The sequence below is a fragment of the Mchenga conophoros genome, linkage group LG8 (genome assembly GCF_057382185.1).
Source record: "Mchenga conophoros isolate Kocher_MC1m ecotype Shallow Benthic linkage group LG8, M_conophoros_male_GT1.1, whole genome shotgun sequence".
NCBI lineage: Eukaryota > Metazoa > Chordata > Actinopteri > Cichliformes > Cichlidae > Mchenga > Mchenga conophoros.
Window position 1 is genome coordinate 20960059 of NC_140533.1, and position 27890 is coordinate 20987948.

The 27890-nt window shown below is 40.0% G+C and overlaps 3 protein-coding genes across 6 annotated transcripts in view; 1 reads left to right on the forward strand and 2 right to left on the reverse strand.

The window, feature by feature from the left end:
- Positions 1-1863, reverse strand: part of adam12a (ADAM metallopeptidase domain 12a) — a 79609-nt gene extending 77746 nt beyond the window's left edge. Inside the window, exon 1 of the mRNA XM_085284885.1 lies at positions 1421-1863. Within this exon, the coding sequence (XP_085141011.1) occupies positions 1421-1526 (106 nt within the window). The 5' untranslated portion in view covers positions 1527-1863. The remainder of the gene's footprint in view (positions 1-1420) is intronic.
- Positions 1864-2826: 963 nt separating this feature from the next.
- On the reverse strand, positions 2827-20686 carry lg8h10orf90 (linkage group 8 C10orf90 homolog). 3 transcript variants are annotated; one of them, XM_085284888.1, is made up of 12 exons: positions 20648-20686; positions 20188-20295; positions 19302-20069; positions 17407-17470; positions 15100-15191; positions 12007-13228; positions 9640-9792; positions 9188-9312; positions 8647-8818; positions 7699-7762; positions 6643-6730; positions 2827-4895 (listed from the first exon to the last, which is right to left on the reverse strand). In XM_085284888.1, exons 3-12 carry the CDS (start codon positions 19881-19883, stop codon positions 4857-4859), a joined length of 2601 nt encoding a protein of 866 aa, XP_085141014.1. In that variant the 5' UTR covers positions 19884-20069; positions 20188-20295; positions 20648-20686; the 3' UTR covers positions 2827-4856. The 3 variants fall into 3 exon arrangements, with proteins under 3 accessions (XP_085141014.1, XP_085141012.1, XP_085141015.1); XM_085284886.1 differs by lacking the exon at positions 20648-20686 and having other exon boundaries at positions 20188-20633; XM_085284889.1 differs by lacking the exons at positions 7699-7762; positions 20648-20686 and having other exon boundaries at positions 20188-20634.
- A 1979-nt stretch (positions 20687-22665) lies between these two features.
- Positions 22666-27890, forward strand: part of dock1 (dedicator of cytokinesis 1) — a 196043-nt gene continuing 190818 nt past the window's right edge. For both annotated transcript variants that reach the window (XM_085284890.1, XM_085284891.1), the window contains exon 1: positions 22666-22875. In XM_085284890.1, coding sequence (XP_085141016.1) covers positions 22833-22875 — 43 coding nt within the window. In that variant the 5' untranslated portion in view covers positions 22666-22832. The remainder of the gene's footprint in view (positions 22876-27890) is intronic.

The following is a 27890-nucleotide window of genomic DNA, read 5'->3' on the forward strand; positions in this document are numbered from 1 at the left end:
TTAAGTAAGGCTACAACTAATTACTTTCATTGATCACAAAAATTATTTTTTGCACAACTTGTCCAAGAAATCATGAAGAAAAAGAACCCCTCTCAAGTTTAGAAAGTGAAATATACCATCTTTGTTTTGCCTGTTTTGTCTGGTCAGAAATGTCTTAATGATTAAAGGGACCACCAAAATCATGGCTGCAAACTTTTTTGTGGGTTGTAATGAAGAATACCCTCCATCAATTTTCCCCATCAGCCCAAATTACTTAAAAGCTGGTAATATTCTGCCGATACAGACAGTCTCAGACTCTCACAGACCGATCAACTGACAATGATGGTTTTCGATGAGCCCGGCCCCGCGGGAAATGCACATCAAGGCTAACGTCTGACGATGATGAACTGTTGATGAATAAATGAACAACTTCCTTATACTTCAATCCCAGTCTCACACATTTGCCCTTCCTGGTAATTAATTCCCAGGATTCACACAGTGAGTGTCGTGACTGTCAGTGTGTTTAGAAGTTACTGAAATGCAGCTCCTCGACTCACCACAGTTGCAATTTTATTGTGTGTGGCATCCTTGTTGAATCTCACCTAGGGCGTAGAATGCTGGTGACTCAGATGACACGAGCCCAAAGGCTTGCAGTCACAATGCCAGATAAACAAACAAACAAACAAGCACATACTAGTATATAAAAACAACCTGACTTCACATTTGAACATCTCCTCAGTACAGCCCCTTTGTCATGCTGCTGCTGGGAACCCATACATATAATTCAGGCTTCATAAAAGCTTCTCACTTGATTAACTTCAAATCAACTATGGGCTTTTATTTTTAAATTTAACACTAGAGAAACCCTGGAATTGAAAAAGTGAAGTATGCTTAAAGTGCCTTGAAGTATGCTTTTAAAAGCACCAGCAAAACGCCAAAAGTGTTACAACTGATTACTAAAGAGACTTTCAGCACCATCAATTATACAGCAGCTCCTCTTTTTTGCGGTACACAGTGGGTGGACTTGGAACAAAAAATAAAAAAAATCATGTTCTGCTGCTCACACATGGAGAGAATGAGTGTGAACCATGAATTAAGCAAGTTTTTGTACTTGAAGATGTATCCCTGCACCCCAGCATGTGTTACATATCTGTCGGTCTGATGTAGCAACTAACAGCTGCATATATAAAACACGATGTATCCCACGCTGCCAAAAGGGAGACACGAATGAAGAACAGAATGAATCGGAAAAACATATACACAAGAAACACAGTGCATATAGACGGATGCTACAGGGTCATTTAAACTGACAAAAAAAATAAAGCTTTTTCTTCGCGTTTAAAAGAAAACACAGGAAAATAATCTGCTACTTTTACGCACGGACTTTCAGTATACCCTCCCTGGTAACATATGGCAAGACCCCTTCTTTCCCCCTTCTTACCTTTGACAGATTTTAAGAGCATCCTGTCACACACCGACAAAGTGACAGTTAAAGCCTGAAGTGCTGTCAAAATAACAAACTTCACACTCCAGCTCTCGGGGTTCATGATGCTGAAGCGTGGAGGGGGACTAGCCAACTGTCTTTCACTGCAGCGCAACCATCATACAGTTCCAGTCCAACAACAGCTGATGTGCAAGAGCCTCCCCACAAATGAAACGACTTCCTGAAATGTGATCAAGTATATGACCGGTGCTTTAGGAAATCCCAAAGACAGCTGATTCGAGTCCACTCACTTCGTCCCCATTCAAAGATGTCCAAGTGCGAAGCCGCTCGCGCGTAAGTAAAAACTGTGCAGAGCGATGAAAATATTGACAAAGGCACAAGCCGCTGCTGTCTCTCAGTCGCCCCACTGGAATGACATCAATTCCACAGCAATTACTGGCGAGGAGTGTTGTCTTATGAGTAGCGACCATGTGCTTCAATGATGCGCTCCGCGAGGTCCTAAAGCCACCGCCAGGGCACACAAATGGCAACCAGGCTGTCAAGTTAGACGCAAAAAACAAGCAATTTCCGGTCCCATTTTTCAACAAGAAGGCAACAGTTCCATGGAGAATAAATAAATAATTTAGGGCAAAATCGATTCTTTTGATGGAAAAAATTTACTGGATTTATATCCTCAAGTTTCATTTAAAGCCATCCTTTTGAACACAGTGTGTTCCAAAAGCTACAGCAAAAACCTGCATGAATCCAATTTAACCAATTTTGTATGCATTTGTTAAAGCATAAGTCTGGCAAGTGCACAGGCTGAGAGATATTATAAGGTTTTATTTTGAAGTTCTTAATTATCGTGAATCATCGGCCCCCATCTCACCCTAGCATCCTCTTGTGTCACCCCAACCCCCTGCATCTTCTCTGTACTCTTCCTGTCTTCCTCCTACCTGGCAGCTCCAACATCCTTTGCCCAGTTTATCCACAATCCATCCCCCGCACATGTCCAAACCATCTCAGCCATGCTTCTAACTTTGTCTCCAAACCGTTCAACTTGAGGTGTCCCAATACTCATTTTTAGTCTTGTCAGTTCTGGTCACTCCCAACCTATTGGGACTATTATCTTTCTGTCGCAAATCGCCCCTGACACTGGTCCCCACCCACTCCTACCTGCCTGCATTCTCTTCTTCACCTCTCTTGCCCACCGTTCGTTGCTGTAGACGTAGACACCCTTTTATTCTGAAGGTAAACCAGGTTATTTCATTCCTCTTTCCTGGTATTCCTTGATCAACTTCACCCAGGGAGCTTAACAGACCAGCACACACTAAGGCCACATTTGACTATAGCCTCCCTGGGAAGGTGTTATAAGGTAAATCGATTACTTGTTACTCAGCCAGAAAAAAAAACAGACTCACTCGTGCGCATGCCACAAAAAAGTGGTTTTACTTCATCACATTTACATTTTAAAATGCCAGAAAGCCATCTGATAGACCCAAAGCGCTCTGCTCAATTATGCTTTTCGCGATGTGCACTCTGCAGTGCGCCGCATCGGGTTGTTTAGCATTTCAGGTAGGGCTCCAGCATGCTTCCAGCGTTAAGGCTTAAGGTAAAGTCACTGCGCCGTATCCACTTGTTATCTTAACGCAGTGTGAAAGCATACACCCTCACACAGAAACCTCTCAAAACTCTGCCTCCAAGATGAAACATGGAAATAAATGAATACTGAGGAGCACTCTGCTTGCTTTTTAAGAACCAAGGGGTGCTTGCAGAGCAGGGCTCTCTGTTGGTGCTAGAACAGATGATTAATGAACGTCCTTCCATCTTACCTATGCAACAATGAGAAAACGATTTTTGGGAGAAACAAAATGGAAAAGAATTTCACTTCCCAAAGCACATTTACAAAAGTTGAAACACAAAAGTTGTTCAGATATAAAACACATAAATGTAGAATCAAATAAGAGTCAGTTGATGTGTGAATAATTTCATAACGGCTATTTTTATACGCAGACACTCAGTTGCAAGGGTAAAATAAGGTAATCTTTGACTAAGGCCTCATGCATGCGATCAATTATCTTCTTTAAAGAACATCCATGGTACACAAGTGTCCTTCTAGTCTCAAATTATTATCATTGTGCACCATGAATGGTGTTATTAACGCACTCCCACTGTCCAAATACACCCACACATGCAATTGCACAGACATGAAAATAGGTTTATAAAAATAGTAGCAACCATCTGTTTTCTCTACACACCAATGAAAATTACAATGGATGAAACGACTGGACTACGGAGGAGCACAAACCTAAAGACAAATGAGGAAAAATGACAATTGAGAGTAATGAGAAGGTCTTCTGCTCTGTTGTCTGTTGTTCTAAAAATAAATATTGACACATTGCTTTACCCAGAATCATCACGTTGTTGTGCAACACCCCTCGCTCACTGCATATTCATTCTGGATCAAAACACACAAATTTGAATATGCAACAGCGAGGCTTGGTCCATCATGACACAATGACAGAGACAAAGGCTCCATTCAGTTGAACTGTCCATTAACAGGGGGGGGGCTTCCACTGTAACGAGGTCACATTCCTCCATCTGGCATCGAATGGTGGCAGAGCTCACTTCACATTTCTTTCAGCATTGGATGTTAAATGAAGACGACGGATAAAGACTGTCCCGGATTGGACTGTGAAGCATAATGGATGATTTTGTCTTACATTGCTGCTTCACATCACATGGTATCATGTGAAAGTGACTGTCAGAAGACGCCACTGCTACAGTGAGACGCTTGTTCTGCATCCAATTACATGGAGTAGTCTCAAAACAAAGGCAGCTTGCAATCAAGTGCAAACAAGACAACAAACTGCATAAACAGAAGTTAATCGAAACCATATCGGCGAGGCTGATGTTTGATTAAAACCACAACAGACTGTCCAGACATGATTTCATACTTTCGACCTTCAACAACCTTTATTTGAAATTGCATACCACAAGGGTGGCTAGGACAACCACGTGACAGAGCATAGAAAGGTCATTTAAACAGCAGGCACTGCTGATTTGAAGATGTTTCTAGAATCCATAAGGACCGTGTCCGAGTGTGTTCACTGCTCGCTTTTCAAGCAGTTTTAAGCAAGCACAGAAAGACATCCTTACCAGATTTGCATAGAAGAGCAAAAGAATGAACAAATATGTAATTGGATTTATCTGTGATAAGGTCACATAGTGAGATATGCTGATTTTGCTTACTACATATTGTTTGATCAGGAAGTGCAATAAATTTGCATTAAGGTTAAATGTCTTTTTTTAAACTTTGTATGAGAATATATGTTTTTAATCCACATAAGAAAACAGGTTCTAGAAAAATAATAAACTAAACTGACAAAGGGCAAAGTTCACTGTCTCAGTCTTTTATGCCTTTCTCTACATCTTCATCCATGTGTTCAGTTGTTTAGTTGTTGCTCCTTTGAAGAAGTTGATCCAGCAGTTTCTGTAACAAGAAAACACACAAGTGGCTGACGCATATCACAAAATAAAGGCTATATACAGACAACCAATCTGGTCCATACAAAAGTCTCCTAGCATGCTCCTTAATTTTCAGAGGTCATGTGCAGAAACAGGACCGATTCCTGGTACATGGCACCCTCTCACCCAAACTGTTAAGCTTTCCAGCTCCTTTTTCAAGACCCGCTGGATCTTCTGGCATCATAGCCCTTCTTCCCTGCATTATCTGCCACAGCAGCAGTGTGGGAGGAGCAGCTGTGTGTGGGCACCCACTCTGTCTGCAGGCTCGGCTGAATGGTGGCACTGCGCTGTGGATTTCTCTGCCACTAAAGGGCCTTTTGTTTCATGAGGAACACGGGCTCATACACTCAGCACAATGAGACTGTTCACAGTCTCTCTTCATAATGAGAGGCAGGGTGTGGGGTGCAGGGTGAGAAAGAGAGACTACAGTTCCTCTAAATCAAACTCACTTCTATAGAAGGTCAGAATTATTGACTATAAAATGGCAAAAAAGGAATGCTCGCTAGCAATCGCTAAACATGACAAATATGCCTCTGAAGTGCGTTTTTTAAGATCGGGTTTTCTCACGGAACCTTTTGCAGGCGTGCAAGAAAATAGAAAAGTTAGGCAGCATCTCCCTCTAGTGGAAAATAAGTGTAAAGGAAAGTTTAAGTAATCATGCAATGGCGTAAAAAGTCAGTCTATTGTAGGTCTCGCTGTAAACAATCAGAGCAGACATTTAATTATGTAAAGAATTTTTTACATTGCTACATGCTTGAAGCTAGTGCTCTAAAAACTATAAAATTGAAAGGTAAACCATTTAAAAGTAGATATTTCTCCCTATAGCTGGATTTTTATTGCAACACTGAATATTTGGTGGATCATGCAATAACTAAAGTGTAATTTTCTACTTCAAAACAAACCAAAACATTGTCCAGACCTCCAAAAGCAAATGACAAACCTTATCAGTAACTGTGGGTCTTTTTATCTGTTATAATTTGATATTAGGGCCCCACAATGTGATATGCCCCCTGATATTTGCATCAAAAAAGTCCTTTAAACTCAGCCTCGTGCGACCCACTCAAATCCATTTTTTTCAGCTAATTATAATGGATTACGTGCCCACTTTACTGCATTATTTTCAACAGCGGCATCGTTCTGAAGAGAGACAAGGGTGCATTATTAACATAGAAACCCTTAAGTGTTTGTCATTACTGCAAAAATGTTTCACTCTTTCCAAGGTTTAATTGAGCTGTAAGGGAAAGGTGTGTTATTACTTGCTCAATTGCCTGTGGGTCATACATGCTATTAATGTTCTGTTCAGTGTCTCGGGCAGATAACTACCAGACAGGAGTTATTTGCTTTATTCTCCATGTTCAATGATTTGATGACGTAAGTTCTACCTAAATATGTGTTTGTAACAACGTCTGGTGCTGATATTTAATGAGATGACAACTAGAATTAGATGGTTTAAACTCATGTTAGGTGGAGTTGTCTCATTAACTGATCATCTTTTATTTGCCTATTGTTGTTATCCACAAACTTTAAAATGTACTGTTTTACAAAAAAGCAGAAAAAAGTAAAGCAAGTTGTTATTTTTTGGTTAAGATGTCAAATTACATTTATTCTCTTGCGTTCCTAAACAGAAATCAAGTCACTTTGATTTTTAAACATTTTTTTTAATTGATAGATTCATTTGTGATTGTTTTGTGAAAAATAGGTAGAGGATTTACCTTTTTGTAAAGCTCAGCTCGATATCTGTTGTTCAAACTGACCTCCCTCCTTTCTTCTTCTTTTTGTCTCTTGAGATCTGCAGGTGTCCTGTACAAAAATAAAAATGGTGTTTTAGATCTGGAATCTGCGGTTCTCAAAAAAAAAAAAAACCTAAAACATTTATTAGGAACTATATTACTGTGCAAAAGTCTTGAGCCACCCCTTATTTCGTCATTATTTGGTAGCAAAATCGGAAATTTTATTGAAGATTTACACAAACATGTGCCACATTGGCAGCACAATAGCATAGTGGTTAGCACTCTGGGTTTGAATCCAACATCTGTCCAGAACTTTTCTGCGTGGAGTTTAAATGTGTCCCTGTGGGGGGGGGGGTCACACTTATATGCGGGTATTCTGGCTTCCCACAGTCCAAATATACAGTTAGTGGGGTAAGGTTAATTGTGATTCTAAACTGGTCAAAGGTGCGAATGGTTGTCTGTTGCTCTGTTTTGACCCTGCCACAGACTGCCAACCTGCCCAGGTAGGCCTTTACTGTATTAGCAATGTGTTTAAGATCATTGTCATCCTGAAAATGAAGCTGTTTCTAATGAGACGCTTTACAGATGGTATTGGTTTTTTGGATCAAAATTTAGTGGGATGACATAATTTGACAAGATTCCCAACCTAAAAGCACTGCCTGCCAGCCAGAGCCTCCACAGGCTTTTAGTAACAAAGTGCTTCAAGACACAATTCAAAATTGGTTGGCTAAGTTGGCTCTTATGTGTCGACACTGGTTTATTCCTCGAAGGTATACCTTGAAGCTTCAGTGATTCATAGGTCACTGTTAAGTGGCTCAGCAGAAATATATATACATATATAAATGAAAAAGGGGTGGTGCAAAAACATCTGCTCAGTATTTATGTATATAACTATGTCAGCTTGTTAATTTTTTGTGAGTTTGCCAGGAAAATAAGACAAAGCCTAAGGAAAAAATGCTCAAAATGCAGGAGTGATACAAGCCTAAAAAGTAAAAGCATCTGATAGTGAGCCAAAGTAAAAACATAGATGGCGCTCACAGCTTGGATCTGGGCTGCATGTCTTTCCTAGAAAATGCTCTTTCTCTGTGAGTGAAAAGGTTACCTAGAAACACACACACACAAGGGCAAAGCATTGCAGTCAGTCTTTCTTTTACACAAGTTGGAATAGACAAAACACTTCCTTTTTGTTTGAACATAAAAAATGTCACATTGAATTTGAACATATAAGATTATCTTTTTTTAAAAAGTATGTAACCTTCTCTTTTTGTTTCTTAAGGCACTTTGCACCATCACATTTGCACCTGTCAAATTCTGCAGGGCATTTGTAATTACACCACTGATCATTTTGATTTCTCAGCTGGTATTTTGACATTGGTGCACCTTTCTGTTGTAGCCTGTAGAGGGCAGAGAGAGCCATAAAATCTCTGCTAAGTCTTTAAAACCATTTATTTAACATCTTACTTCAGGTTGCTTTTATTATATTTAGTCAAAGTTTCACCAGGTGTGCCACTTTCTGTTTCCAAAATCTTTAACTACATTCAAAAGAAAAGAAAATGTAATAAAGTGTATCAGGGTGATTTACTTTAGGATATCAGTCTGTTATGTAATCCATAAGATGCATGAAGCTACTTTAACATTTTATCTATGTTATTAAACGTACTTATCCAGGTTTTTCATTTCATAATTTCAATTAAATAATTCCTGAAGAAGCTACTGCAAAATCTTAATGTAATATTTGCTGGTTGTTGTTGATTGTAGTGGATTTGGAAATATTTGTAGATATTATTATTAACTTTAATTAGAAAAGAAATATTTTCACGAATTCAGAAAAACAGCACTGACTGACAAACACCCCTTTGCCCCCCTTTTTTGTCTAAATCTGTATCCGTGTATGATTAGTCGTGTGGCAAAAAGCCACTGCAGCTGCACAGAAACAATGGACAGTACACTGGAGACAAGAAGTGAGGCTGGCTGCTAGTGCATTACCGTTCAGAGAGGTAGACCCAGTGCTGAGAGCTCTCCTCTGCCTGGGTGCCTTCTCCAACTGTGGGCCTACTGAATTTGACAGTTTCCTTCTCTCCTGTGCCTTTCGCTCCAGCTCTCGCACTCTACCTTGGGAACGACTAATGAAGTCTGGTCTAGACCTCTGCAACGCGTCCTGCCAAAACCACAAATACATTGCTCTTCTTGAGAAAACATTTAAGCACAACCCTTGTTTCAAACTCCCCGTGCACCTGAGCATACACGGTGAGGCATGTCGTGGAAAAAAAAACCCTAAAGCCAGTATAAATATGTCATTCTTTTTTGTTGATATTGAATTGTATTACAGTGGTTTCTTTATATTGTTTTTGGAACCTTTATAAGAAAACACTGGCTAGTTTTGCCTTGTGAGTTCTGTAAACCTAAAACAAAAACTCTTAGGAGAGGAAAGTTACTCTGGCTGGTTACACTGTGGCTCTGGACTTTTTATTTAGAAAATGAAATCAATTTCTCAAAATTGTTTTATTAGCACAGAAAATAAACTCACCTGAAGAGAAACAGCTTCAGATGACTGTTCAGCATCTAGACTCAGTGGAACAAATTCAGCATGAGGCCGGTTGAGGCGTCGGCTGTGATTAGGATGCTGCTTTGCACGCTCTCCCTCATCTGTCACTATCAAGACAGAGGAAATCAACTACTTTGGGTTTTCATGTACACATGGCTTAGCTTCACATGCCTGACTGCAATGCACAGTTCCTCAGGAGCCCCCTGGGTCTCCATGACATATTAATTACTGGAATGAACCAGGTTGGCATAGTATGTATAAGTCAAGGAATTTTACCATATTAGTATTGATAAAATTAAGGATGTATAGGTGTGGGGGGAAAATGTTGAACCACCAATAGTTTTACTTTATTGTAATGAAGATAAATGCTTTATACAGTGAGTATTATGAGTATATATATATATATAATTAGAGGAAGAGAGATGTAATAATACCAGAATTTCCCTGGGGTGATGCAGTGGAATCCGTTTCAGAATCGCCACTTGGTTTTTTCTCCTTACTAAGTTGTCTTTGGAGTTTGATATTTGCTATGATCGCAGCCGCATTCAGGGCAGTCACTTCCTCTGGAGACTGTTGGGAGTGGGGATCTGAAATCCAAAAGGGCTTTGATGTAACTGAAGAGTGAGTAAAACATTGACAGTGGCTGTTTCGGAGCTATCATTCCTGTATAATATCCTGCCTCATTTGGTGGTTGACTGTAACAAACGTTGAATTTAAATGATGTTGCCTAGGGCCTTGTAATTAATTGATGACACTCTTAATGAATGTGATTAAAGAATAATTAATAATTTCACACAGAGAAAAGACATCATGAATCAAGAAACACAGTTGCTCAGCAGAAGACTCCCTGATCTTCTTACTTATTCACCTGGATATTCAGATTTTCCAAAAGATAGCTTCAGCTGAGTCTTTTAACAACTGCACACTGTGAAGACTTAACTTGAAATTTTGAGATTTTTGGAAAATACACTTATTTGCTTTTTTACCAAGAATATTTTTTGGATCTAATATAATGCTACAGGCAGAAAGGAATTAGAATCAGTGTGAGGACAAAGCTTTTGGCTCGTATAGATTACTTGTAACAACTTTAGCTTCATTATTCAAAACTTTAGTGGCAATATTTATCTAGTAGTAGTATCCATCTCTCTGTGTGCATACAGCACTGTGTAAAAGTATTGACCCACCAATCATTTCTTTATCTTTTTCTTCTGAGAAGCCAGAGTTTTCTTGTAATCTTTTTAAAGTGGCCTTGCACAATAGTTCTTTCAAATGTTTTTCTTTTGACATTGACTGCTCTTCACTCACTTTCAGTCCAGTCCTTGTGGGGTTTTTTTTGCTTTTTTTTTTGTTTGTTAAGTCACTTAAAATTGATCTATTAATCATTCAAGGATTAAAAAATACACATAACTCAATGGATAAACCAGTGTTGTGTCTACACATAACAGACAACTTAGCAAAGAATTAATTTTGAATAGGATCTTTAGGCAATTTGTCACTGGCAGGCAGCCTGTCAAAAACACAGTATTTCTCCTTTGTTTGCTGAAGTTATGAAAAATGACAATGATAACACAGTTTGACTGGCATAAAATATTATTTTTTGCAACAACAAGATATTCCTGAAGTGCTGCTACCCTAAAACGTACTGCATTACTTTTAAGTATGTGTAATTACGTTTTTGAATAACGACTCCTGACACTGATCACAACAAAGAGGGGAAATACTTCAACAAACATGCACAAACATTGGACCCACAGCATGCAATTAATTTGCATGAATGTAATTTATTTATTGCTGCTTAGCAATGGTGGTTACTTGGAGCCAGTGAGATCCCAACGAGAATCGATAAGAAAATTAATAAGGAATCGCATTGATAAGTGATATCAATAATGGAATCAGAATCCCTAAATTCTTATGGATTCCCATCTCTAATCTTGACAGGTAACAGAACAAAATGCGGCCAATATCCAAAGAAGATCTTTGAATGCCCTTCAAGAAGCCTTGCAGAAAACTCTTCCAGAAGACCACTTAAAGAAATGACAAGAAAGCTTGTCTGAGAGAGTTCAGGCTGTGCTGAAGAATAAAAGTAGTCATACGACATATTGGCTTTCAGGCTTGTTACAATTTTACAGACTCTCTTGGCATAAGACTATTGCACAAAACTGTAAATATGACAGAAGGTGAGAAAATGCATGTTAGATCTATTTTAAAGTAAGCAGAAAACTTTTAAGACTTATTTTGGGCACCCAGATGGCCCGATCACAACCTGATTAGCGCAAAGAAACACATACAAATAGAACTGCTGCATTGCAGGGCTTTAACGCCAAACCAGATTCTAACACATTCTAATACCTCATTTTCACCATGTTTAGCAGCTTGTGATTTCCCTTCCTTCCCTGTGCTGCCAGTGAAAAGGGGGCAGGAATAGATTATGCATGCAAAGGCCTGCGTGGGAAAATGAAAAAAAGGTGAAAATGAGAATGCATATCTAGGTGCTGATGGGCACCTTTGCGTCTAGCTGATGTTGCTCGACACAGGCGAAGACATCTTCCGTGAGTGACAATTGGGCTCGTGTCAGCAGATCAAGAAGTAATATCATTGCAATCTAATAATGCCTATAAAACATCAAAAGTGAAAGACTGTATCAAACCTAGGCGGGTGTGTAATAACTTCAAGCTAGAACACACAAATGGCACAAAGGAAGTGCATATTTAGACATTGCCATCCTTTGAAAATGGAGATCAGAGACTGAGGGAGTATGTGTGCTGACAAGAAGGCTCCCAAAGTGGGACAGAGAAACCTACCCGGGGCCTTGATGAGAGTCAGACTGGAGGACTCTGCCTGCAAAGTGCTTCTTGGTAGAGGCAATCTTTCTTTTTCACCGGCCTTTGACTTGAGTGTCTCTGCCACAAGCTGACCTGGTCTTTTCACTGCTTTTCCAGGACTGATGAAACTATTGTCCGAGTTCAAAGGGTTGACATCAGTTTCTTTTGGAAGTCCAGCGCTCCATTTCCTGGCAGATGGTTGTGTCAAATTCTCCTTGCTTGTCTCAGTGTGTCCAATCACATTGCCATACCAGCTCAGTGGTCTGTGCAGCCTCCCCGATCGCTGTCCAACAGGCTTTGGAGAAATCTCTGAGGATGTGGGTGCTGCTACACCAGGAGGGTTGTTTAGGAAAAGGCTCAGTGTGGATCTGTGCCGCGAGCCATTTTTCTCTGGATCTGAAGTATATGTATTTGGTGCTGCAGAGTTTGGGATAAAATTCAGATGACGATAAGAAGGTTGTTCATTATTTTGTGAATGATTTTCCTGACTCCATGTGTTGTTGCCCATATATGTTCCCTCACTATAGCTGTGTCTATACTCTGGGTGTTTGGCCCTCAGTCTGCCTGGACTGTAGCTTTCTCTGTGTTCTGTCACTTTGATGATGGTGGCCTTCCTTCTGTGGACCACTGTGTCCAGACCATTGCTTCCCGGTGGTGTCCGTGCTGTGTTTGTGTTTGATACAGGACTTGAAATCACCCTTTTCTCTGTTACTTTGACTATAGTGGCTTTCCGTTGCACTGTTAAATGCCTGGAGTTTGGGTCCATGGGCTGGTGGTCCAAGCTGTTGCGTGGAGAAGGAGACTCACGTGACTGGGAAGAGTGGTTGCTGGTATCAGAGCCAGGTAGACTAGCTGTTCTGCTCACTTTTCTGGAGGAGATGGTGATGGAGGAGAAGCCAGGTTTGTTTTGAGGGATGAAGATTCCCACAGCGGAGTTTGTCTGTATGTCTGAAGGTTGCGGACTATAGCCTGTTGCAGAAGTTGTGCGATTCAGCAGAGGATGCCTGAGGGCCTCTGTGCTGGCTGTTTTCATCAAAAGGGATTTCCTATTAGGGTCTGAGTTGGTCCCTGTGGGGAGCTCAATGGTCTTACTGCCTCCAGGGAAAGCTGACACCCTGTTGGTATTCCAGCCCCTTCTCAGAGCTTGCCAGCCGACAGGTCTGTCCCCTTCATTAGCAGGAAAGCTAGGCTTTTCTGGCACCTACAGCGTGTGGACAAATGAGATTTTATGTGATAACATTTTTTAATTATATATGAAAACCCAGTCCTACCCTACTGTTGTTGATGATGTCTTATGGTTAATGATTTGTCATACATCAACACATTAAAACACGTGCTTCACATTCATCTACATTCAGTCTGTGCTGCTGCTTTTAAGTGGCATATGGAGAAAATGAAACATAACTTGGCATAAAATATTGACAACATGACATCTTTCTAATATTACATTTCAACAACAGGTCAACTGTCTTGTCTTTCTTCAGGGCTTTGCTGTTTGTTCTTTAGTCAGATGACTCTCCCCATGCTTGACACACTAAATGCCCCAGTGGCAATGGAAGCAGCAGCAGGCAAAGCCAGCACACAGCGTGACTTATCCCTCACAGAATAACAATGAGACTCTATCCTCAACAGGCGAAAAGCAAAGATTCTGGTCCTTAGGCTGGAGCATTCTGATGGTGTTTATGGAGCATGGAGAAACACTGATATGTCCCTCTTTTAAATGATAAGACATATCTCCCTCGTTTATCAAAGGTGCATAAACCATAAAGGAGTTTAGCCATTTCAGTTTTCTTTTAAGGAAGTCCACACCACTGCTTTGACCATGATTTTGTGCTGTGTTTGTAAAGACTACCTGTTAAACTGTGTTAACCTTGGTTTCCTTATGACATTACTGTGCCTTCTCTCTTCTGTAGTATGTGCTTTTGTCCTCTGTGTTCTTTCCCTTCCTGTATTTTCTGCAGGTTTAACTGAATCCACAGCTTCATGTTCCTGATTTGTTGTTATGGGCCTAAACAACCTGCTGACTGTTTCTACCTATATTGTTTGTTGTATCTTTGGATTTCATTTTTTTCTTTGCTTCCCCCTCACTCTAACTAGTCACAGCAGATGACACCTTCCCAGAGTCTGGTTTAGCAATAACTTGTTGCTTCAGCAGCCAGAAATTTCTGCTGAAAGGAAGTTTTTATTTCTCCTCACTGTTGGCAAGTGGTTTCTCATAGGGGTTTGTTGTGCCACAGGATTATTATCTACAATGTTGGGGAGTTTTTACCTGATTTGAAGTGACTATAGCGATTGCACTCTATGGCTGAATTTTAAGGAAAAACAAAACAATTTGCCAGAAAGAAAAAGCATCTAGCACAACTTTATAGATCCATAGAACAAAGAGATCACTTCATGACATTCATTCTTAACTTTGTCTTGATCAAGTCAGATACTATTTGTAGACTGCAACCATTTCTCTCTCTCTCTTTCTCTCTCCTTCCACTGTTCCATTTATTTGTCTGTTTTTAAGCTCTAGTTCAATAAATTAGCTTTAGAAATCCTTTAAGGGATTAATTCTATAATCTAGTTTCTCCTGCCATTAGAAAAAAATGTTATTTATGTAAAAATGTTATTTCTCTTATATGTCAGGCCTAGTACAGTCTTGCAAGAGATCTTGCGAGAGATACTTCCTGGTTAAATAAAGGTTAAAAAACAACAACAACAATATCTATCTATCTATCTATCTCTCTCTCTCTCTCTCTCTCTCTCTCTCTCTCTCTCTCTATATATATATATATATATATATATATATATATATATATATATATATATATATATATATATATATACACACACATTGCTGTTTGTATATCGCCAATCCTGGTTAGAAATGGGAGATTCTGGTTTAAGCAAAAGAGCAAATGTGAGCATGATAACAACAACAACAAAACTTCATTATATAAAAAGAAATACCTTGCATCTCCAGCCATAAATGGGCCCAATAATAACAATCATCATCATATCCTTCCTTTGTAAAACTGTCTCCTAACCTATGTGGTACTTTATATTTCAAAACCTGCTATCAGTTACCTGTTTAATAACAGGAGCGCCTTGATCAGGTGTCTGCCACGTCTTCACACCCAGAGCAGTGGCAGCGACGTGACTTCTCTCCACCTCTGCATCTGTGTATCAAGGCAAAACAAATGATCCACTGTCACAGTCTCTGCAACACATACTCTCACGTCCTAACTCGCCCGCACTCTCTCTCTCTTTCTCTGTCTTTGCCACACACAAACATGCAAGTCATCCATTCCTGTGACTGTAGAGCAATGTTGACACTGTCAATAACTGACACTGGCACAGCAAAGTGAATTTAGCACCACCCCAGAGTCACTTGTCTCCTTACCCAGGAGACACAGCAACTTGACTGGTCTGCCTCTCAGCCCTGACTGCCACCCTGACTGCGTTTCCACCTGCTACTGTTACCATGGTAACATGCTCTCACTTTGGGATAACCCTTGTGCGTGTAATCTGTATTGGGTTTCTTCTTTTTTTTTCCGTTTGAGGGAGAAAATGAGAGCGCAGGTGAAAATTGCAGAGCTTTGCAAACAAGACCTAAAGACAAATGTCTTCCGACTTCCTAAAGGACTTTGGCCCTTCTAACGCCTCCTTTCACCTGCTTTAATCATAACATAGCTTTTTTCTGTCTGTAGAAAGCCCCCACCCCAACACCCTGAAAAGCTTCTCTCATTACCTCTACTAGCTGAGCTCAAATTGCCATTTCCCTGAATCAACAGCTGACCTTAATATCCCAGAGGAAAATAAAGAAGCAAGGCCATATGGCAAATACCCATCTGGAGTTCCCGCCCTCCCAATTTATTCATCATCCTCATGAGTTTTATCGAAAAAGTAAGTGTGAGCAGGGTGAAAATTAACCACCCTGTCCAAACACGAAGGCCCTTGAAGCACACAATCCAATTTTTATTATCATTTGCTCATTAACACCAGACCATTTCAAGTTTGTTAAATGTGACTTTTATGGAGGCAGAGGGCACTAAATGTCTGCAATGAGACCTCAGCTCTGATTAAAACTATTTCTGCTTGTTCTGTTGTCAGCAACAACCAGAAACGAGAAATACATTTTCTAGTTCCGGCGCAACTGAGTTGATTCTTATTGGAATAACTGCGATTTAAAATTCATTTGGTTTCAGGTGTGAAATTGTGTACTTAAATCCACTGGCGGCTGAGCAAAAGTGACTAGCAATAAAACAAATTTGGATGCAGACCTTCATAGAGATAGTTGTTTCCTGTTTCAACTCACTGGTGGTGATTGATGTTGAGTTCAGCCATTGTGTGCACCTGACTATTTATTATTTTGTTCAACTGAACTATATTTACGGATTATTTAATTGAGAGGTAATTATTATTGTTTTCAGAAAACCTTGGGAAAAGCCATGTGTTAAATGCAGTTTTTCTAGAAAAAGTATGTGTTGCACAGAAATTATAACTAAACGGTAAATAACAGCTGGATTGTGAAAAGGCAGTCTAACCTATATCAAAGACTATTTGAAAATGGTTAATAATAAAAAATACAAAATGTCATGCCACCTTAATCGGCACAGCTTAATTAGGCCTTTATAAGATATTAATGAGGTTTACTTATCTTTGAAAATATGCTGTCTATCGAAGTCATGAATGGATTACTTTGATTTCTGAGCCTGAGCCCTGTCAGGATAATCTATGTATAAACAAGAACAAGGCTGAAAGATCAAACCTCAGATCAAATCCAGATGGAGCTAGATGTCATGCTCAAAGATGTGTTAATCTTTGAGCATGACATCTAGCTCCAGTCAGTCAGCATCTCTCAGTCTTATCTTTCTGCCCTTTCGTTTCCATGCCAGCCCCTACCTCTTTTTCATCAGCTTTTCAGGCCTAATAGTGCCCATTTCCTTTGCCTGCAATACTGCCAGAACACCGTGGCACAACAGTCACGATCAGTTGTTCTTGAAATTGACTTTGTTTTAGAAGATGTCGTTTAAAGTGATCATCCAGCCAGTCGGTGTGGAACATTTGAAAAAGGACAGGGGCAACACTGCTGCAAGGAGCTGATTACAGGCAAGTAAACTGTGTGGCAAGTCAGCCCTGAAATAAGCTCTTGTTCTCCTCCTAGCTAACCCAGCCCCTATAGTTACCCTATGACCATATTTATTATGCCATTAATTACGTTTCTTGGTGACAGACAAATAGCCTACTCTTCACATTTTTTAAATCTTTTATTTTATGTATGGTTTTCAGTTATAACACTTGCATAATGTATAGATTTGCATAACTGAATTTTGTTTTACTACACTCAGCTGAAAGCCCATCTGTTATACAAGTGGCAAATTGCATACGTACTCTGTGCCTTAGGTGTTGCTTGATTCTTCTGAAATGTTGGAGTGATGGGTTGTTTCAGTTTCAGCTGGAAAAAGAAAGAGTGTGGCAGAGAAATTACAAAAAACTACTATTACATTAGTAATAACCGTCTTGGACAGTGGTTCTCAAACTTTTTACATCATTCCCCACATGGCACGAAGAAATATTTTCAGCCCCATCTAAACAAAACAATGACAGAAAAGCCTAGCATGACCTAGCATAGTTCCGCATGACCTTTCTGCCAGGTAACTTGCCCCCCCACCTTTAAGAACTCTGTGCCCCACCAGTGGGCCGCACCACACACTTTGAGAACCACTGGTCTAGGAGTACAGATTTTTTTTTTCGGTCAGTGTTTGATACATTCAAAAGAGTGGGAAAAGGCAAAGCCCCATTTTTGAAGTGTTTTGGCTGCTAGCATCTTAGCTTTTCCAAAAGAGATGTTATGTCAGGTGGATTTTAATCTGTCTGCACTTTGATAGGGTAGTTCAGTTCAGTTTGATTTATATCACAACAGCAGTCCCCTCAAGGTACTTTATATTGTAAGGAAAAGACCCTACAATAGTAGAGAGAAAATCCCTGGTTGGGGGGCAATGGGAGGAAGATGAAAAGAAAGCCAGAGATTAATATTAACTAACAATTTAAGTGAGGTGTCACTAACAAGGAAGACCTGCTCTAAAGCACACCCACCTTTATTGTCCTTCTGGATGCTAATGGTGGCCAAAATGTTCAAAATGTGCATCATGTTATATTTAGTAAGATTTCAAACTAATAAACGACACCATAAGCTCAACGGGAATATATTTACTGGGAAGATGATCAAAAAAACGGTCTGTTTTCCCCATAAACTTCCCAGATTTATTCTCATTAGCAAAAGATTTGCTTCCAGTGGCCATTAGAAAGGATCCATGTTTAAAGCACTTCCAAAGTTGCTTATGTTTTCAGTCAAAGAGGCTATGTCTATTTTTGTATACTGACTAAGACCTGCATGGTAAATACGATGCTATCACAGCAGCCAACTTCTAGCTAACAGGTTTTCTCAGAAAGACTGAAAAGGGAAAAGGTATAGCTAGTCCATGTCTGTCCGACAATATCAGGTTAGCTGATTCCTCTGGTTTTCAGTCTAACTGGCACCAAAGTTAGTCAACCAACAGCCATGAGAGTATCTATTTTCTTAAATAAAGCACATCTCCCTTAAAGTTTTAAGTTTTAACCACAATCATTCAGAGCTTTTTTTTTTTTTTTTTAGAGTGGAAACAACTGAAAATATAAACAACCTCATTTTGATCAGTCAGGAGTCTAGGAATCTGCTTAATGCATCAGTTCAGTCAGATCTCTACAGCACACCAACTTATCAATTCAAAGCCATATTATCAGATTACTGATGCACCTATTAAATTATTTCTGTACATTGACTTGCTTCTCTCTTTGGGCACAGAGCACATAGCTCCAAATGAGTCGTAAACCTTTTGAGAATGCACTGAGTTCCTGCAGAGTAAGCTGTTTTCAAAGGATGCCAGAGCGCTGCCTTCTTCCTGGGTAACAGAGACTTGACTACAAATGGCTCTCTGTGGCACTCTGTGTGTTTTACTCTACAGTGCCTGCCACAAAGCAGCGTCACTTTCATGAGCATACACAACACTAACATGCAAAAGTCCCACAATTCAAAATGTTGCCAAAGCCAAATCCAAGCTAAATCTTTGCCAGTGCTTGTTTTAGAATTGTGTTACTCTAACTGGTTTTCCAGAAAGGTGCAGAGTGCAACTGCTCAAATTCTCTGCATTCTTCAGTCCTCACTAATTTAACTGCAGATAAAAGAATTTCATAAAATATTCTATTGCCAAATGTTTTTTTTTTGTACCAGGTGTTATGTGTCTTACATGGCCGGGAGCATGGTCCAAAAATTGGTTTTGGTTGCAAGTGTCTGCAACCATCATCACTCTTCTTTGGATTGGCAGCCATCCAATTTTGACTGGAGAAAGATAACTAAGTTCGGCTTGTTCCTTTTCTGGAGCCTGCATGATATGGGCTCTCTCCCAGCTTCCTCTGCGCTCCGGAGGTGAAAAAACCCCAGTCTGGAGGGACTCCTGGCTGCCCAGCGAGCTGTCACATAGGCTTGAACTCTCACATGAAGATGAGACCCTGCTGAAAGAGGGAAAACCCGTGTGTCTCCAAGCACGTCCAGTTGGCTCTTTGTTCAGAACAGGCATGGATGTTGTTCGGTCATTGAACCCTCGAGCCTGATTATGAGCTGGGGCTTTAAGTTTGCTCTGCATAGCCTGCAGGTGCTCTAGCCAGCTGTCCAGCTGGCCACCTTCAATGGCGCTCTGGGGCCGCGGTGCACGTGGTGGATGAGAAACAGCGGGCCCTTCTGACATCAAGCTCTCCCAGTAGGACTCATCTCCTGATCTCCTCCAACCTGGAGTCCTCCTTAGGTGGGCAGCTGGCCTACGGAGAGTCATCCCTCTGGAGCTTAGGTTACCACTCACAGCTCTCAAGTTTCAGCTCCTCAACAAAAGCCGTTTACTGTGGAGGTATTAATGAGAAACTCCCGGCTCAAGCCAACTTCTTGACAAGAGTCATCCTAGAAATGCACTGCAAGGAATCACCAGTTACAGTAATGATCAAGGTCATCTTTGTCACAGTTCCTGTTTTGAGAACATATGAGAACAATGTTCAGAATTAGAGTTTCAGATATATTATTTTAGGTTATAAGACTCACAACAGTTATTATCAATTTCATTCCATGATGGTGGTGTTACTCACCAGTCAATGATGTACAGTCCTTTTTCACTTGAATCCAGTTCTTCTCACTCTTTAGTGTTTAGGAAGTAAACACTGCCTTTGTTGATATAAAGTAGGTGCTAGCGGGTACTGTCTCCAGCCAAGCAGCAAGTAGCAGTATAAGGGAATGTTTGGAGGACAAAAGAGTTACTGAGCACAAGGGCTCAACATCCAATACACAGAGGAAGATGGGAAGAGACAGAGGGAGAGGCGGGCCGAAAAACAAACACTTGTTGATGTGATGCCTGACGTAACAAGAGCTCCATTTAAACAAAGTTAACATTCATCTTGAAGGGATTAAACCATCTGATTTTAGGTTACAGCAAGCCAAATACAGTATTCAATATTTTAAAAGGCAAACTTCCTGACATTCAAGAGTCCTTTCAAATGATAGAACATCACTAATGAGCAGATTATCCATGTTAATCCACGACTCACTTACTGCTTTGGCAAATCCTCTTTGTTCAGTTCCCCCTGTTTCGTCTCTTCCCTGTGATCTCGTGGTTGGTGGCTGATGATGAGGCATTGCTATCCTCAAGCTTCTATCCAAGCCATGTGACTTTAGCAAGACTGTCTTAAAATGGCCCAGTGTTTCTTGGGTAAGTAACTGTGACCCACATGATCTCACGCAATGCACGAGAGAAGAATATTTACAAGTTGGGAAAACTTGCTGGGAGAAAGATTTTGCTTCAGATTTTATTCAGGGGCATGTTTAATCTTTAAACACAGATCTGCAAAGATGCAACTTCTTCCAACAACAAAAAACAGAAAAAGAAAAGAAAACTGGCACCCACTTTGACATTTAATGAATTTCACTGTTCTCGGTGGATTACCAGTCCCTACATGGCTTTCAAAACAACTCAGTATCACTGGGTGGAATTACATTTTCCAAATGTATAAAAAAAAAGACAAAGATAAGACAGAGATGTCATGTCTATCATTTGCAATGGCCTGCTTTGAGGGAACGTTTTTAAGCTGAGAAGCCGCATGTAGAATGAAAATGCAATGATTTGAAGCAATTTGCATAATTTTGTCTGCTCAGCCTGGGAGATAACACGAAAACAAATGGAAAAACTCAACTGAGTAAAAGACAGAATTTGACCAGATAGACGAAAGGCAACTTTTTTCATAGGCGAAGAAGTCTGAAAGCGGCAGCCCCCTCTGCTGGCACGACTTTAATATGACAACCTGAAGAGGAGGGAGAAAGCAAAGGGGATGGAGAAAAGTGTTTGTGGGATAGTGAACCGTGGGAGGGTCATCATAAGTTGGGAGACTTGTGCATCTAAGAGTAGGATGCATCAGTTGTGCAGAAAAGATAAATAAAGCTGAGCAGATTCGAGCGTGTGAAGCAGACTCATCACTTCTGTATCATCTGTTTAGCACCCTCAGCTTTAACCTCCTAGGACCTGGCGTCCACATATGGGGACGTCACATTTTGGGTTATTTACACCAAAATACTGAATTTTGCTCTACAAGGGCCTGGTATCCACTTATGAGGACATTATACTGCTACTGTTCTATCACAATTTTAAATGAATATCCTCATATGTGGCTCTTATTTTTTATTAATAACAAAAATAAGGTAAAAATAAATAAATAAATCTGGTAATTCTTTGTTTTTACATTCATCGGGCCCCAATGTGACCAAATATCAAAGACAAATTAAAAATGCATGCAGTGGAAGAGTTCGGGTCTTAGGAGGTTAAGAGGCCACTTCTATTGCTTAATTCGGCGCATTGCTACTCAGAAATCTCACGGTCGCCTTTAGCATTAAGCGCAAACAAGGAAGGAAACCAACGCTGACCGCATGTATTTTAAACCTGCGGTCGAGTCAATCAGATGAATATAGTGTGTGTATTTGTGAACGTGTTTTACCTCAACACCATGCACTCTAAGGTCAAAATAAAAATAAAAAAGTCTCCCAATGCTACAGTCAACTATTAAACGTTAGGACTGCAGCATGTTTAATTTGTGCGTTTATTCTATTATTTTCAGTGACTCTCTAAAGCACATGAAGCACTTATTTAAACCTGACACAAATGGATGTTACTATCACTATTAGTGATATTATTATTAAGTTTAGTCTTCTGTAGTTATCATCGCATTTATTAATTCAGTCCCCTGTTGGTAAAGTTGATTTTCTTATAACATTTGCATATAGTAGTCTTCAGATGGCTTTTTATAATGTTGCATTATACAATTAGCAAATTTTTTATATTAACATAAACGTTGTAGCCACGTCATGTGGATATTGAAACAAAATAACAAAAAATAAATTAACATCAACCTTGAATTATAACTACTTTATGATATAATAATACCTCTACGCCCTTGCAGATTAACCTGCAATCATCTAATCATTCATGCAGCTCAGTAGTCATGTAGCAGCGTCCGTCACAGCACGACCAGCGCCGCGAGTTTCACAGGACGCCTGCAGGGTGAAAAAGTTGTGTTCCCTTCCTCCCCCTTGCGGAGCGTCCTGTCACTGGTGGAAAATGGCTGCTCGGAGTATCTCCCCAAAGCTCAGAGAAAACTGAAAAAAAGAAGTCTACATTAATAACAAGAGGTCACGTCTGGACCTTTTTTAACAGGCTGAGCGACAACTCGAGGAAGCCTCGACACTGAGAATGTCTCGCTGGGTGCCCACTAAAAAGGAAAAGTATGGAGTTGGTACGTAAGAAAACTTGCATGCTCCATCGCTAGCTCGCCCTAGCTCTCTGCTCTCAGATTGAACAAGTTAGGGAAGATTTGTGATTAGAAAGCGAACGGCTGAGTTTTTCCCATCCGTGGGGTTGTACGCGGGATCTCGTGGTCAAATTTGCCAAAAGCTAGTGGAATGCAAATATTACGAGTGGGGAATGTGCCAGCTGGTTTGCATGAAATGCAAAACAAGGATTGTCTGTCTTTTGTGAGGAAGAGGACTGTGTGTGTGTGTGCGCGTGTGTGTGGATTGGGAATTGTTAGAGGCGCGCCTAGTACGGCGGTGTTTCCTGTGTTATGGGGCCTCCGCTACAAACTAACTAGCTAGTTTCAGGCTACGCTGGACTTGTAACTGTGAAGTTTGATGCTTGCTTTTGTGTTTTCGTCTTCTGTACCAGGGAAAGCCTTCGCTGTTAGTTGCTTATTGTCAGCTCATCTAAGAGTTTGAAACCTGGCTGAAGAGCATTGTGCCGTTTAGCTTCCACCATCTCCTTTAGGGGGGATTTACTCAACAGTATCGAACCTCGTCGCAAAAAGTAACTGTAACTATGAATGATATGCAGAAAAACTTAGCTTTAAAGGGAAACTGCTACAAGGGCTGCGTTTGCTATGTTTTCCTGTAGGAAAAAGGCTTGATCAGATACATCCAGGAGATGTTAGAATTATATTACTGATATGTTTTTTGTCTTTGTTTACCAGGTTTACCATGCTTTAGGCACTAATATGCAGCCTTTAAAAATGACACTAATGGCACAAACCACATCTTTTCACATGTTTACTTTTTGGCTTTAGATACATTTGAATAATACCTATCCAGGTGTGCAATATAAAAAAAGAAGTGCTTTGAAATTTCTTTGGTAATTCCACTTGACTGTGGGATGGAACAGGGAACAATAAAAATAAAAAACCACCATGAGGAAGTTGAGGTAAGATGAAATCTGTAATGCACAGAATATAAGAAAAGAGTTGCATGACTTGTTGAGTTTTGATGGATTAAAGTTGCTCATTGTGCCACAGGACAGATTTTTTCTTTAGAAATCTTTCATTTTAGCCTTTATTTGTAAGGACAGTGGAGAGAAGATGGGGAAGCTGGAAGAAAACCAGGGGGAAGTTGCGTTGTAAATGTCCTTGGGGGCGATTTTGAACCTGGGCCTTGCATTTGGGCTGCCTGGGCTTGCCCAGTGAGCCAAACCAGTGCCCCAGTTTGTTATTTTTAATGTCCCACAACATACTGAATTACTTTTGGCTATGTCCATTAGTGGGACTGAGGGCTTGCAGCTGTATGAGGGTTACTGAAGCTGACTGATGGATGAGTTCAGCCAGTTACGTGAAAGCACTATTTTTTTGGTCCGTTTGAAGTGTGACAAGTTTACAGTTCTGATGCTAATGCTTGTCTGTTTAGTCACAAATATGCAACGGTTCTTGAAAGTTGAGATTCTTCAAAAGCCATGGAGAAAATTCTCTCAGGGTTCAGTGAATGCAAGAGTGGATGAGTCATTAGTAAAAAGAGAAGCAGCTGCCACCTCACTGCTGCACAGTATTGGTTGGGTGCACAGCCATTGCACTTTTAATACTTTATGTGTTGACCAAGTAGCACTAATGAGCAGTCGGTGAGACACTTTATGCTAGCAGCGCTCACTGAGGACCTATTTCTGTTTCAGCAAAACTTTTTTTTTTCTCTCACACCATTTACTACTCTCATAATGGTCTCACTGCTTTGTTTGTGTATGTGGGAAAAGTGTCTCCTTTTGTCTTCCCACAAAAGCATTAATAATGAATGGCACTGTCTTCTTGCATAGAGCATAGCAGTGATTACGCATGTTTTTGTCCTCATACTGGTCGATTCACGTTACAGTATTTATGCAAGCAAGTCTTTGTATAAAGCCATGTTAGATTTGTGTCAATAATAACCAGAAACAAAATAAATCTTTGTTTTTCTCATTTGTTTTTGTTTTTCGGTGTCATATTGCATAGCTTTCTGCTCATCGTTATGCTTCACTGCGTGGAAAGCGAAGCACTTCAAACCTGGAACAAAACCAGAGGAGCTTTTTAGTAAACCAGCCGTTTTTGTTGCATGTAAAACTTAGTAATATATTAGTAATATATCCGTGTTGGGTAATGATAATGTGTGGGTTTCTTAAATTTTATAGCAGTATGGCTCTAGTCTCAGGATCAGCTGGTCAGTTGTTTGGGCAGCACGCTCTTATCGTCTTCTTGGTAACAAGTGTTACTTTGGTGATGAAAAAAATGCTACATCAGTAGCTTTACAGGATTGGTCCATTGTTATTGTCAACAAAGGGGAACAGATGATTTGCGTTAGGGTTGAGGCTTATAGTGTGAACACATCTGAAGTGGCATATTTCAATGTGATTGTTCCTCCAGAGTCTGTCAGCAGCAGCAGCAGCTACACCCACACCAAACTGGATGTGAAGGTGTTTTTAAAAACTGAAAAAATGATTGTACAACAAATCTAATGCTCGGGATATTAAGACCATTAGCAGAAAGGTGAATCATTCTTCATGAATATACATGAAAATGATTTATATACTGCAAACACTAACTTTTGATGTCTTTTTATCATTTAGATAAAGTGGACTCTTTATAGGTAACATTGTTAAGACATTACATTACAGAAAATTCAAAAGTGAGTCTTTAAAATGTTAATTTACCAAGATAAAGTTAGACTACGCCTTTATGTGGTTCGAATTATACAGCTGATCTCTGTTAATAAGGTGAATGTTTGCTTGCAGAGGTTCCAGGTTACTGTCTGAGGGCACTAACATGTCCTCCTAAAAGGATTGTGCACTTAAGAGTTCCTGCTAAACATATGTAACTAATATAGTGAGCAGGGAGCAGCTTTGTAAGCCATAATGTATGTTAATGACTGAGTGTCTTCACTTCCTGTGATTTCTTTCTTTTGAGTATTCACATTGTACTAACCTGCCAAACAAAACTTTGATTTCTCGTCACCTGACCTTCAGTTGACTAATGGACCCATCTGGAAATAAAAAAGGGAGGTGTGGCTCAATTTCCTGTGGCAAGGTTAGTGGCCTCAGAGTGAAGGAGTTTATCCTTTTAAGTTTTATTCTTTGACTCCATTGCATCCATCTCAGCATGCAGCAGAGCAACCTCATCTTCAGCTGTGCTTCAACCTGTGTTCAGAGCAGTTTCTGCTCTCATCTCTGCTACAGTTACCATAATTCTACCTTAATTCTACCATAATTCTCTGATCTCATGGTAATAAATGCCAGCACTACAGGTCATTATCACAAAGAACAGTGACGAAAAAAAACTTTTCTATGAAAGAATTAGGTGTCAGAAGCTTCAGTAATGCTGTGCAAATCGCATCTTGCTAAGCAGAAGTCGTAACTTCACATATTGTAAAATATAACATTTTACAATAGTGCAAACATAGTGCATCCATGGAAACACTAGGGATGATATACATATACATATACAGATGACCCCCATGCTGCAATAATGTTGACATTCTGGCTTTGGGGAGGCCAATCCATCACTGCCAGTGTGCATGTTGTGTTTTTTCTATCCAGGCATGCTTTTCCTGCATTAGCAAGACGTTGAAGAATGAAAAATGAAGCTATAGTGGATCAAAATCTGATAGCCTTCATAATCAAACGGATTCTATGAAAAGGACAAAACCACCAGTGTTTTCTTATTCTCCCCTCGTCCAGTTTCCTCAGATGTTTTAAGGACACTCCACACAACGTAGACTAATAGCTCTTGGGGAATACCTGCCTGTCATAATGTATTATCTTCAACATTGTTCATAGATTCAACCGAAAAAAAACTGGAGCAAATTATGTGTTGCTTTTGACAAATTGCCTAAAGATACTGTTTAAGATTGGTTCTTTTGTCTGTTATGTGCAGACACAACACTGGTTCATCCCTTGAATTAGGTTTTTTTATGCTTGAATGATTCACAGGTCACTGTTAAGCGGTTTAAAGACAAAAAAGAAAGAAAGAAATCCTCTGACAATGGTCAGATGTAAGGACTGGACTGAAAGTGTGTTAAAAAGCAGCTAATGTCCAAAGAAAAACCTTGTTGCTCAAGACCACTTAAAAATGAAAAGTCTAAAAAAAAAATGACCAGAGGCTCAAGGCTATTGCAGAGTATAACTGTGTTTCTAGTCTTAAATCTTTTCTCCACTTGTATATGGACATAATTTGGGGCAAAACTCCTTTTTGATTGGACCTGGTTGTACTGTGTGTAAGCACCTTGGCTTTATGTTAATAACGCCTCTAGAATTCCCCCTGTCTCACTACAGGCAGCAGAGTACATAGCTTTTTCTGTTTCTTGTAAAGATAACGATTGCCCCGAGGCATTAGATTAACTTCCTTCTTTAAACAATGTTTTCAGCTTCAGCGGCATTTGCAGAATGCTGCAAACTTGCCTAGACGTCACTCAGCTGATTAGACTAGTTTTGTGTTTTGTTTTGGGTTGGTTTTTTTTATGATGGAGTGAAATAAAAAGAAGTAGTAGAGTTACGTTTTGACCCATGCTCATACTTAAAAGAGGAGAAAGGTCAATCACTTACATTTATATCTCATTTGACCCTGAGCTAATTTTCAGTACACAGTGCTTTCCTTGTCAAATGCCAACCAGCCCAGCATAAATTAAAGGGATGAGGAGTTCTGAAGCCTAGTTATTCTGGTGGCATCTCGAAAATGATTTAACATGGCCCTAGGGAAAGGTTGTTTAGCTGTCTCCCATTTCTGTGATGAATTAACCGGAAATACTTTTTGATGCTAATTTCAAGGGTTGTCTCATTAATTCTGTTTCATCGTGGATGTTTCTGTTCCTTAAGAGAGACTTCAGAGGGTTGCGGTTCTAGAAAGTTAACCAGGGAACACTATGGAGGACTATTTACTGGATTCACACATCACTTTTGAGAATTCAGCGCAAATGGTGTATGAAAGCATGCGCTTTCCTGAGAAATGTTTTCCACGTGTTGATGCTTCTCTTT

What these genes read in the sequence shown, in the direction of transcription:
- lg8h10orf90 (XM_085284888.1), bottom strand. Translation starts at nt 19,883, where the DNA reads ATGACTCTCCGTAGGCCAGCTGCCCACCTAAGGAGGACTCCAGGTTGG. An exon ending in AGCAACACCTAAGGCACAGA is followed by an intron (nt 15,192 to 17,406) that starts GTACGTATGCAA and finishes CTTGATACACAG; the next exon opens with ATGCAGAGGTGGAGAGAAGT. An exon ending in ATCACCCCAGGGAAATTCTG is followed by an intron (nt 9,313 to 9,639) that starts GTATTATTACAT and finishes CTGTCTTGATAG; the next exon opens with TGACAGATGAGGGAGAGCGT.